Genomic DNA, 13,188 nt, shown 5'->3' with positions numbered 1-13,188 from the left:
GATCTCCAACAGGAGTACGAGAAACATCATGTTTCCAAGTAAATCACTTCCATGGCAAATGAACAAGCAATGGCAAAGCCAATGCTCCTGGCCTGCATTGTATTTATGTTACATGAGCTCTTGCGTTGCCACATAAATGCATGTCTTTTATAAATGCAGTAGGCACAGGTTGGTGCCATTATTCCATGCAACTGAAAATCTGACTATTTAACACCTGCATTTCCACATCACCAATGACATCATTTTAGGTCAATGGCACGGTGAAGCCATCAGTGGTGCGCTGTGGCCTTCCATTGAACCCATTAGCACCCACAACAAAAAGTTAATGCTGTCTCTAGTCTGGTGCTGAAAATGGAAGTCATTTGTTAGGTCATGTGCCAAGCAGCATTCACTCTCCTTTTTTGAGGTCATGCTGTGTCCGCTGAGTGTAGCGGAGACTTCTGAAAGAAAGGGCTCCACAGCTAGTTTACGAGTAGTTATAAGGTTCCACAGAAGCAAGTGATAATCTAACTACACTCGATGCCTTGCACTTCCTGGCATCAAAAAGTTTTTGTCAGTTCCAGCCTTTGAGTCAGAGCCTAACTGAAACCATTGGGGTGATAAAGTATCTAAGCCAGAACTGGGTAGTGGCCCTGAATTCAAGAAGATTCTAAAGGACTCTAAAGTTAAATGGGGCTCTGTGTTTTGTGTCTCTAATTTTTTGTTTCTTACAGCCTTGCATCTGGCACAGTTGTCTGTTTGTGTGGTTTAGCTGTGCACGAAAGACTGGATAATGCTTTTCCAATTGACAATGCTGATGCATTGGTGTCTGAATTTCCAAATGTAAACTGTCCCCAAAAGAGGGAACTGTAACACTGCTGGGCTGAAAACACATAACCCTACACAATAGTTTGGTAACCCTTAATTTAAACAACTGCAGTGAAGTTAAAAAAGGCGTGAATCAGGACAATCACACTGTGCTACATTAAAACTGAACATCAAATTACAGGTTTGACGAAATCAATGACACAACTTTTAATTTCTGCATGTCAGACAACACAAAACACTTTTTAGTAATTTAAAAACCACAAGGTTACATCCAGGCTTGATAGACAGTAATATACACAACACCATATCAAAAGGAAATACGAAAGTGCCATGTTAAAACGACAGTAACACGTATGAAATACACCAAACAATACACTACAGACGATAGATGACACCCATTGAACAAAAACATGTATCTTGATCAACCATGCTGTTGTTTTGCGTTGTCAGTTGCTGTCGCTGCTATCATTGGCTTCCCTCTAGCAAAGGATTCTGAGTCACTTTCGCAGCACACCCCCACTCACCCTCAAAGAATCATACCGCCCTCTGTTGGTTTGGAAGGTGTTCAAGGAATGGGATTGGTGCTTTCACAGCTTTTCATTCAGGTACTGGTTGACATTGTGATTGTTGTTCAGTATATTAGACTCTGCCATTAGTTAAGGCAGGAGGGTGCTCCCATAGTTGCTGCTACTGGGTCCTTGGATGGCATGAAAAGGAGACCTAATACCTATATCACCTTCTATATTTCTTGAGAATAGCCTCAAAAATGTTGAACAATATTTGCAGATTAACTCCCAAACAACACAAACTCAAATTGGTATATTTACAAGGGATAGCACCACCAGAAAGTCACTTTTAGTGGTATTCTGGTGGTGCTATGCCTTTCTCCATATTTACAAAGCGGCGCTAAGCCACTCTGAGGGGCTTACGCCGCCTTGTAAATACGACCCATAGTGTCTTTTTGTGCCTTTGAGTCTTTATGTCTTTATGTGTCTTTTGTACCTTGGGTTTCACAATGACTTTGCATGAAATTAAAAACAACAACGAATCGAGCATTTGTGTAAATAGGTTTACAGATGCAAATGAGCATTGTATAGTTGTTTATTAGCATTGGTGAACAATTCCGTAATGCCAGGACTCACAGAAGGCTGAGCCCCCTTCATTCACACTGCAAATGAATGTGGAGGGGTGGAAGGAAGAGTGATGAGATTTTATGAGGGAAGGAGTGATGGAAATACATGAATCTGCGTTGTGCCAAATGAATATCGTATTATATTTCTCTATGAATTACAGGGGCAGATTTAGCAACACAAGCTGCTGGTGCAAAGTCAGAATAAATGACACAAACCAATACAAAGTGTTGATAAAGTATATGTTTTCTCGTGCACTGAGATGTACCCTGTAAAGCAAAACAAATGGCACTTTATGCTACTTCGCATTAAGGGGGTATCCCATGGGTGGGTCTAGGGCATTCCGAGGCTACCACCCATGGTTTTTGATGCAAAGCCCTATCTACTAATAATGGTAGACACGGCTTCGCACCAAAAAATAATACCTACTGAAAGAAGTGATCAAGTTGCAGAACTCTTCTAGGCCCAGATTTTCTAAAAAAAATTCTAAAAGTCATGATGCGCAGCAAGAAAATGTGCCATAAAGATATATGGCGCATTTCTGCTGCCTCCTTTTTCTGGCACACTGCATGCTGCCTACCGCCTACGCAGGCACCCTTGCACCCGAATTGCAGGCAGGATTGCTTTTGTGCAGGAACTGACACCTTCCTGCACAGAGCAGACCAGGGAGCAATATTGCCAAGTGCTATAAAATTAATAGATGCATTAAAAACACGAACACATGCATGGAAAGGAAGACAGTGACAGACCACAGAACAGCAATGTAAACCATGCAGTTGGAATTACCGTGACGGTTAGAGTGGTAATCCTCTGTTGGCAAAATATATCAAAGAGACATAAGATTAAAAGATATAGAGTTTTTGATTAAGTAGTGTTCCATTAAAAAAGGTTGAACATGTTGCATGTAAGAAAGAATACTCTTTAGAATGCAAATGAAGATGTTAAGAATTCAGGCACTTGCAAGAAATAGCATAGTTTTGTTTATCTTCCCTTAAATGGCACATAAATGATTGCCATCACAACTTACTGTAAGTGAAAATGGAGATACATCACTGAAGTACAGAAACATTTTCGTGGTTATTGTCATGAATTCACACTGCTATTTGTCCACAGTTTTCTTTATCTGTTTTTTTGACACGTAGGGCAGCATTATAGAAATTGTGTGGGCGCAGAATCAGCATGTGTACCTGATTTTTGCTCTCCTTGGGGCTGTTTGAAGGCCCTTTCTCTAAAACAGATTGTGCAAATGCTAATTGTCCGCCCATGGGACCAAGGTTTACCCCTATTTGCAGGGGCGTGTTGTCCCATGCAAATGAGGGAATCCTTTACCTTTGACCCACACTATTTTATAGGTGCAGGCACAAATGCAAAGAGGCTGCCAGAAGGCACACTGGCTGTGCACTACATAGAGGTGCTACACAGTCTGTGTATCCCCGAAGGGTGTTTCTTGAAAGGAAGGAGAGTGGGTGCAACTCAGTAGCGGCTGCTATGAATGGGGGTGGTGGGGTGAGGGGGGGGAAGGGGGAATAAAAAAAGAACTTACCTGAATACGGCAGTTCGCCGCCTCTCCTCCGTCCTCTTCTCTTCTCCGGCAGCAGGAAGCACATAGCCTCCCGGAATCCCCAAGCCTGCCAAAATGCTGCCTTGCAGCAGCGATGTGATTGGTCTGAGTGCCGTAAATTGGTGCTCAGAGGGGCCTGGGAGGATGTGCATGTTCTCACCCAGGCTGTGCAATAGACCCTGGGAGAGAACATGCTAAGTGCACATGACTGTATTGCCAGACCAAGACAGCCGGCCAAAGGGTCAAGCACACTTAGGAAGTCCCTACTACTCCTCCTCCAGCTCTGAACAGCCCAACCCTGTCCTCCCCCCAACCAACTGAGGCAGTATGGTTTAAAAACGGGAAACAACCTTTACAACGCAACTTTTACAACGCACTACCATTACAACTAAACTTTTACAACGCAACATCCATTACATCGCATGCCCTTACAACGCAACCATTACAACGCATGACACTACAACGCACACCACTACAACGCATGGCATTACAACTCAGTCATTACAACGCATACCATTACCATCCAACACTTACCCTACTGTTGCACCCCCTAGAGTTAGAATAGTAATTTTTACCCCTACACTATCCAACACTTACCCTACTGTTGCACCCCCTGGATTTAGAATAGTAATTTTTACCCCTACACTATCCAATACTTACCATACATGCAATGTAATGTTATGCGTTGTAATGGTATGCATTGTAAAGGTAGTATGCGTTGTAATGGAATGCGTTGTAGAGGTCGTTTTTAAAAATTCATTGTAATGGCATGCGTTGTAATGGAATGCGTTGTAATGGATGTTGCGTTGTAAAAAATGCGTTGTAAAGGTATGCATTGTAAAAGTATGCGTTGTAACGTCATACAACCTTTAAAAACATGATAATAACGTTGCATTATTATAATTTTGTTTTTCCATTTTGAATTGCTCAGTGAGTGGTGGAGTGACGCGCCTTCGGTTTACTGGAGGAGCAGCTTGCTGGTACAACTGACCCCCCAACCCTCCCCTTGCAGGCCAATGCAGTGATTCAATGCAGGAGGATTTCTGCCCTCTTTCAAAAAGCAGGCCGGATTTCCACCTGCACGGAGAAAGGCAGACTGGCGGTTTCAGACAACCATTATGCTTTTCACTAATGTGCTCTTCCAAGAGTAAGGGCAGGTTTGCGTCTGCACAGGGCACAGCACATTCACTGTGATAGGGCACACTGATCCAATCAGCGCCAGATGCACCCAGTTAAAGGTGTGCCCCCCTGCAGACCAGGGCATTGCTTTCAATCGGTAAAATTGGCCTTTTTTTAATGTCTTTATTACTGTGATCCAGTTTTCTATGAGATCTGCTAAACAAACCCACAAGCATGTTCACTAGGATTAAAAATGGTGATGTTTCTGCCTTCCTCTGTAGCCCTGTAATATGGGACTGCCCTGCCACATTTTGACAGGGCAGGTGAAAGGTACTGGGTGGTAAGGTAATCTTTCAGCTATGGCATGGAGAAGACAAGATAAGTTGTTTACCTCTTGGGATTGATTGATTGATTGATTGTCATATAATTAGGCTTCTGTATGATAAGGCTAAGAGTTCATACTATCGGCATCCTCCTAAAGTGTAACACAGTTATGTACAGATTTATTATCCCTGTGCTCATGGCTTGTATTCGACTGTGTCTCAATTGTAGAAGTGCGCTCCACATCAGAATCTGATATCAGATTTGTGAAAACTGTTTTTAATGAAGAATTTGAAAAGAATTTGGAACAGCATTATTTTTCAGCAGATTGCATTGAATGGAATCCGCTTTGCTCTCCTGGGAAGATGAGAAGGGTCAGTTTAGATAACGACCTGCCATGTGAAGAGGAAGTAGATGTTGTGCCTACTACAAACTCTGGGATCCCCACTTTCTCGCCTGCCCTGTTGTGTTTACGTGTCAACCTAGGCCAGAAGATTTCTGGGACACAGTATGGGGCAAGGGCCATTGTTAGCAGGGCCTTTGTTTGTGGAGGGCTGGGATAAGCAAATAGAAGGAGGGTCTGGGGCCCCAAAATATTTCTAAACAAGAGACCCACTACCTCACCATATTAGAGATACTTAGCTACATATCACATTCCAAAAGCAGAAAATACATAATCTGGAAGTAAAGGATGGCAGGACCTGATGTGAGAATTTTGGGTTGAAGTGTTAGTTTTCCTTCGGTGGTACATATTTCCACTTTTCAGATATCCATGTGAGGACCACTGCTCCCCAGAACCACTTGCGAATTGGAAACAATATGGAAGGAACGTAACTCTCAGGTTTGTAACCACTCAATCTCTTGACCAACTGCCTGTGTCAGTGTTGTCTAGAGACTGCTGTGGTCGGGCTGAGGTGCCTACTACATGGGTGAATCCTTGACGCATGCTCTGAGGTCATGGATGCCTTTCGGGGCTTCTTTTCTCAGATCTGAGGGTGTTTAAGAGAGCTTAGCAGGTTGTGAGTTGTGGAAAGTTGCAAGCAAAATTTCATTAAGTGGGCAATGTCGAGAAGCCAGATGTAAAGCCTTTTAACAACTTGGAAGATTATTTTGAAACCTTTCTTCAAGTTGAGCTGCTGCCCCATAGACCAAGGAGAAAAGCATCCCTGACCAAACCCTTTAGAGTTTAATCACTGATTCAGACCTTTGCCCTCAGCTCGACACACCACAAAATGAAACCTAATTCACCCCTTTGCTTACATTTTAGGGTGTTACAAGAAATTATCATAGTAACAGTCCCCCACCGTGCTCCTCAGTCAGTTGGCTTTGAGTGGGGATGCTACACCCCCCCCCCCCCCCCCCCCCACCCTTGAGTACCACAGGACCATCTTCGGTTGGTTACTTAAGTTCAGTACTGCGATTGCAGTGCACTGAGGTTCCGCGTTACTGTGTGTAAACTGTTGGCTCTTCCTAGGAAGTCCTTTTGGCACTAGTGGTCAACTCTCATGGGATCCTTTATGTTAGGAAGAATACATCAGGTGAACGGAGAGGGGTGAGGCATACGAGATTGAAAACCGGAAGTTGGGTGGAAGACAGCCAAGTCAAAGGAAATGGTAATATGGCCACAGAACGGAAGGTGTGAGATGAAGTCTTCATTCGGACTAAGACGTCTAGTACTGAGAGGGTTACAAGCAGCGGTGCCTATTCACCTTCCGGTCTCTCTCAACGTCACGGATGCATGAGCCCAGCCAGGCTCGTGCTCAAACGCGGGGGGTAATTTCCACCTGCGCGCTAATTGCAAAATGTTTTGTTCTGCAGTCAGATGTGAAATGCAGTGGGAGGTCTGACCCGGCGGAGCTGTAAATTGGATGCGAGTTTCCAACCTGCCAGCTAATGTGTTCACAAGCGATGCAAGAATGTTTACCCAAGCCCGGGCGCCATTTTGAGGGCGTTTGTTCTTTTCTGTTCTACATTCGACAATAATGACACCGGGTAGTCAGTCATCTGCGTAACGCTAATGGGCCTATTGTCTCCATCCAGAGAACTCAAATGAGCCTCTTGCCCTGCAAGTGTCCTGCTGGGGAGGGGGGCGGTTCTCCTGCATGTAAGCCATTAGCAAATCATTTCTTCTTTAATGACACCCAAACTGGAAAAAGAAAAAAAAGAGATTCGGTTATCTGTGAGGGATAAGGTTTTGAAGGCTTCGTGCTGTTTTTTTTTTAGTATGCCGCAGTCACCACTCAGAGAGAGCTATTTCTTTTAACTGCACGGCTTGAGGGGGGTGATGCTCAAGGTTTAACCGCATGCACTTTCAGCTACTTCTGCAGGCAATTGCCGAGGCTGAAGAACAATGGCTAACTTCCGGGTCAGTAAATATGTCAACAGCCATCTATTTGCGCAGGACGAAGGCAAACGATGTCACCAATAAAGGAAAACATGCCCGTGCTCAGTGTTAAACGTAATCGTGGATGAAAAGGCTACAAAAAATATAACGTTATGGTTTGGAATCCATATCCTGTTTGGTCCTACTCGGAATATGCGACAAAATCCATAGAGGTGTTTATCTAAGAGGATAATTCAATACTTGAAGGTTGTTAATGTTAATGTTAAATGCGATTTGTAAAGCGCCTAATTGAGGACATTAGTACTCATGTTATTTCTTTTGTGGACAAATGAGTAAATAACACATTAAAACAATGTGGGTCGATGGTGTCAAGTAACTATAACCACGAGGGGGGTGTCCTGTAATGTAATCTGGTGCTTATGTAAAGCGGTTTAATGACCTTGGGGCAAGTTTGCGACTCACAAAACACCGGGGGCCTCATTTGTGAAGCAGCGATACGTCACTTCTCAATGCGCACTCCTTGCGACATAATTGATGCGTCATATTTAAAATATGACGCATCATGTCGCAAGGAGTTACAGATAGGTCAGTATTTCTGACGTATCTGTAGGCGCAAAAGTGACGCATTGCTGGAGTGTGTCACAAAAGTGGCGCAACTCCAGCAATCTGCACTTTCACATGGGCAAGTCCCATGTTGTTACTGCCTGTGTCAGTCTTACGCCTGCCATGAAGCAGGCGTAAGATTTTGACGCATTAGCGGCCAAGAAATGGCGCAGTGAAATCTTATAGATTTCACTGCGTCACTTCCATGACCCTTTCTTGCGTCAGAACGCCCCCCTGCATACATTATACCTGGCGCAGGTATAATGTGGCACAGGGGTTTACAAAGTGACACATCTACCTAGATGCGTCACTTTGTAAATATGGCGCAACAAGGCGCATTTCTTACGCCACTGGTGCATTATAAAAAGTGACGCACCGGCGGCGTAAAAGTGACGCACAGCCTCATAAATGAGGCCCCCAGTTCCTACTAAGAAATGAGGCGCAGATTTACAAGGACCTTGCGTCACTTTTGCGTCATTTTTAATATAATAATAATAATAATATACAAAAAGTGACCTTGTAAATAAGCCCCCGAGTGTGTCCCTGAGCTCCAATACTTTCGGGCCGCATTCACACTGTATAAACCTGCCCAAAAAAAAACTTCAGAAAAAGTGGTCAGCGATAGCTACGGTGCAGAGGCGCCCCTTTTGCGTCTTTTTTATTATGTGAAAAGTGACGCAAGGGCCTTGTAAATAAGCCCCTGTTTGTCCCTGAGCTCCAATATCTCCGGACTGCGTTCACACTGTATAAACCTGCCCCCAAAAAAACTTCCGAAAAAGTTGTCAGCGATAGCTCCGGTGCAGAGAGAGTTTCAGAGTCCCAGACAAAATGCGATTTTGGCACTCTGATACTTCTTTTTGACCTAGTTGGCAATGTATGCAAACTAGCGCCATCTTGTGGCCATTTGCTGTGGTGTCAGCAAACTGTGGCCTTATTACTTACTAGCCATGAACCAAACACGACTGATATCTTCTATTTTCAAGCTTATTGTTTACATTTAATAAAAACCATCACAAGTTACAAAACCGGTCAATATTCAACCAAATATGAATACAAAATATTTGTCGGTCAACTATTTTCTATTTGTGCGTGCTTAGTTTGCTTTTAACCTCCTTGTTCAGGGAGACTTAAATGCCTTAAGCCCTGCTCCGAAAGGGTGTAAGACAGTATATCTAGTTGTTGTAAATCCTCAGACCTGTTGTTTTTTTATATTCTCCTTGTTTTGGATTGTACTGAGGATTGAGACCTTTAAATTGCCCCAGTCCTCATCTCATTCTGTTTAACTAGCCAAAGAGTACACAGGCTGTTGCCCTAATGTCCTAATTGCACCTCTCTAAATAAGGCCTTACACATTTTAGTTGAAGTACAAACATGGCTGTTCTTTTGGGATGACGCTGCTACTACAATATTTACTTTATTTAATGGGTGAAATCACCGGGACTAGTTTGACTACCAGCCCCTCATAGATTTCTCCATGCAGCAGGACTAAGCACCACTCACGCGTGCAACTTGTCGATAGTAACTTCAACAGCAGGTCTGAATCGCAGAATCATAATTGGGGGACAGCAGCACTGAACTGGTGTTCGAATGTCCCACTGTTGCCATGCTTGTGAATAGGAAAGATGGTCAGTAGTGTTCCACCCGGAGGCAAGGGCATAGACTACTGAACCCACAGCATGAAAGGCATCAGAAGCATATTATTTTAGCCAGAGTTTGAAGTGGGTGGGATCCGAGGGGCATGATGTGCCCATACCTTTTTATCAGTTCCCCTACTTTTTCTTAAAGGACAACCGCCCTAGGACGGTAAATTCCTAGGCTCAGCTAAAGTGGATGGGAGGGAGTCTCCCGTGCTGTGAAGTTGAGGGAAGGGTAGGCAGCTAAACAAGGAACAAGCCATCTTGCCAGGGTGCCTGCTGCCTGGAAGAAATGTACATTTGCACAATTGAATATTATGCGAGTGCATGTTTTTAATAGACGGGTATAAAAAAATGTTTACTCTGGGTTCAGTATATTACTTACAGATATATTTTGGAAGGCATTTTTTCAACTTTATTATACTTAAATATTTTTTGCACATTTTGTTCCAGCCTATCTTGTACTAAGTGTAATGCTAGTGTCTATTAATGACTTACATATTCATTGTGCCAGCGGCATAGGAAGGGGGGTGCAGTGGGAGCAGACCGTCCTGGGTGTCATCACTGAGGGGGTGATAAAATGGCAAAAATATGTGTTTTAAACACATATTTTTGCCACTTTGTCAAGCCGGCGGGTGACAAGACATTTTCCGCACCGGGTACCACCTGACCTTGCTACGCCACTGCATAGTGCTTTCTACTACAGCATGTGACGCCACTGTGCTGTAGCATGACCTGCTTTCTCCGGGAAACATCCTTTACAACGCAGTAATGACACCACAGTGCCATTACATCGCGGGTTTCACAACGCAAATCGTTACCACGACTTGCGCTGGAGGGCGCTCTAGGACAAGGAATAGTATAATTTACTATCCAACACCTTCCCTACTGTATGTAGACTGGAGTTGGAATAGTAAATTATACTACTCCTAAGTCCAGCTCCCTCCAACGCAAGTCGTTGTAACGAATTGCGTTGTAAAACCTGCCTTGTGATGGTCTGCGGTGTTTTATACCGCGTTGTACCGTTATACATCCGCTTTCTCCTGCTCCCTATTGGGAGTAAGGAGCTGTGCTCCTTGGCTGTCATTGTGTAGTGTGTTCTGTATGCACCATTTTCCAGTCAGGAGAAAGGAGCTGTGCTGCTGCTGGTGTGCTTTTCAAGTAGCGGAGGAGGGAGAAAGGAGCTGCACGACTGTGGGATGCTTCAGGTAGTCTGTGAACCTATCAGGGATAGTTACTAATTCTGCAGGTCCTGCGGGCCAATCGACTCCATGATTTGGGATTATGAGCGGTTTAGCCCATTATAAAGGTTGAACCAGAATCCCAACAAGGGTAACTTCTGGATATGCATTTAGGCCACAATTAAGAGTACAAGCCAGCAGAAGAAAGATTAGAAAACAAACGATGAAAATTGCAAATTTAAAAAGTACATCACAATTTGTTCTAAGGAGAACGATATATGCTCAATCATATTAGAAAACAAATACAAAAAAGTGCATGCAACAGTCCTTTTCTTAACATAGTTATTCTTGAAACAATAACGTAAGCCTTTGTTTTTTGCAACTTCTTCATGTAAACATAGAAAAGCCTCTGTCGTCAATAGAGGCATCAAAGATACCTTCACACAAAAACTCCATTCATTAAGTAAAGCAGAGTACCTATTTGATAAGATATCATCATTTTCCAATAAAGTCACTGAAGGGAGATGCCTATAATACACAGGTCTATTACCTCCTCGTCAGACCTCCCCATCACAGTCCTTAAACACATGAGCGATAGCTCCTCCCCACAGATAATCCTAGCTGAAAACTCCTTTGGTCCCATCCCTACCCTCCAGGCCAAACCCACATCCTCTGGCACATAACCCTTGACCTTACCGATCATCTTTCTACACCACCAAACACAAGAAGCCGAAACAGGGAGGGAGGGATGGGAACCAGGACTGTGATAGGGAGGTCTACGACTTGGAGTAATGAATTAATAATATTTGCAACAGTGCAGAATGATGATGGTGCAGAACAACGTGCACAAGTCGTCACCCATAGTGCACTGCACTACGTACCTGCAATGCTTCCTGGATGTTTCCATTGTAGTCTATGATTTCTGTGGCTCCTTGGTCACCTTTCTGTCCGGGTGGACCCTGTTAACATCAAAAAACGCAAGGATGATTGTAGCGACATAAAGCATTAGTGCACCACCCCGTTTCTCTGAGATAGTAGAAATTGAACCTCTACAGACTTTTGGCTGGGGTAGCACAAAACATAAAAATACAATATTAAAACATGTTCTATAGCTACCGTTTACTCTTCCTTTACAGCAATTTGGGTTTCATTATTATTATTTTTTTTAGCACTTTCTCAGTCTAAAAAGGTGGTTGATAAAGTGCAAGTGCTCCCAAGGTGACATTTTACGGAAGTAATATGTTGAAAAAGTTCAGCCATTTTCTTTTTGATTACGATGATACTGTAGGCCCAATGTAGCAGAGGGAATTCAAACACCTGGTCCACTGCTTTAATTGGGTAGGTACTGTCCGGTACTGAGCGCCTGCACTTCTTTCATTCGAAAGGGAAAGTACCAGCTCTTCTCAGCACAAGCTGATAGTGATTAAGTTGGAGTATTGTGAGATGCATATAAAGTCTCCCTTAAAGGCTGCGCTTCCTCGTGGGCTGACTTACCCGTGGTCCAACAGGCCCCGAAATGCCTTGATCCCCACCATCACCCTAAAAAAGAAGAATCATAGAATAGCTTAATCAGCAAGGTCATGCAAGAGCTTAGCTTGTAAGTTCATGTTCAAGCATTGCCAGACGCAAAAACATACATTCTATTAAAGGTGCAAAGTAAAAACCTGCAAGTCATCAGTGATAAGGCATGAGACAGCCCCCAAGTGTTGCTTACACTTACAAAGAGAACACCCCTATCTGAGTTTTGGTTACCACAAACACTCATAGTACATGTTTTAACTAAGGAGTCCAATTGCATGTTCTCTGATTTTTATTACCAATTGTTTGGAAGAAAATGCTTTTGTAGAAATGAAAAACACTATTAATATCATGGTACTATATAAAAGAGGACCCTAATACCGTTCTTGGTCTTGAATCTTACGTCTTATTCCAGTACTCACATCAAATCAAAACAAAGCGTGCAGATGGGTGAAATTTAAGATGTACCTTCTGAGTTTTATGACGTTTACAGATTTTACTATTTTGAAAGGCTGTACAGTTTTGATGACTCCACAAAACTGCACACGTGGGCGAACATTCTTGTAAAAAGTTTTTTTGGAGAAGGTTTTTCAGCAAAATCATTTTTCTATGAAAGCATTGTCATGAGGGGGAATTTATTCTGAAAAACCTACTTTTGTGCACGTTTTCTTTTATAAAAATGCATCTTTTAGGACATTTGCAATAATATTTAGCAAAGAATGCACAGGAAAAGCTTGGCAACATTTTATACCCTAAATAAAAGCACTTCAATGTGCATGATATTCACTGTCCTTATAGCGGCAATCTCTTCTTGACTGTTATAGAGCGAAACTTGTGATATTTTGAAAAGATTGTCTGAAAAGTTTTGGGAGGAGGAATGTTATGCACCCCTAAATAATAGCACTATAATGTACATTATGTCCATTTAGTATTCACGTCGGTCAAGGTCTTGACTGTCTGTTATACTGCT

General features: G+C 43.0%; 1 protein-coding gene across 1 annotated transcript in view; it reads right to left on the bottom strand.

The window, feature by feature from the left end:
• The window catches only part of LOC144820297 (uncharacterized), a 192,435-nt gene that overhangs the window by 98,905 nt on the left and 80,342 nt on the right, over positions 1–13,188 (bottom strand). Inside the window, exons 11-12 of the mRNA XM_078677878.1 lie at positions 12,195–12,239; positions 11,582–11,659 (exon numbers count right to left, since the gene is read on the bottom strand). Coding sequence (XP_078534004.1) covers positions 11,582–11,659; positions 12,195–12,239 — 123 coding nt within the window. The remainder of the gene's footprint in view (positions 1–11,581; positions 11,660–12,194; positions 12,240–13,188) is intronic.

Source organism: Lissotriton helveticus, chromosome 2_1, assembly GCF_964261635.1.
Source record: "Lissotriton helveticus chromosome 2_1, aLisHel1.1, whole genome shotgun sequence".
NCBI lineage: Eukaryota > Metazoa > Chordata > Amphibia > Caudata > Salamandridae > Lissotriton > Lissotriton helveticus.
The sequence above is the reverse complement of the archived record's forward strand: the minus strand, read 5'-3'. Positions and strand labels throughout refer to the sequence as shown.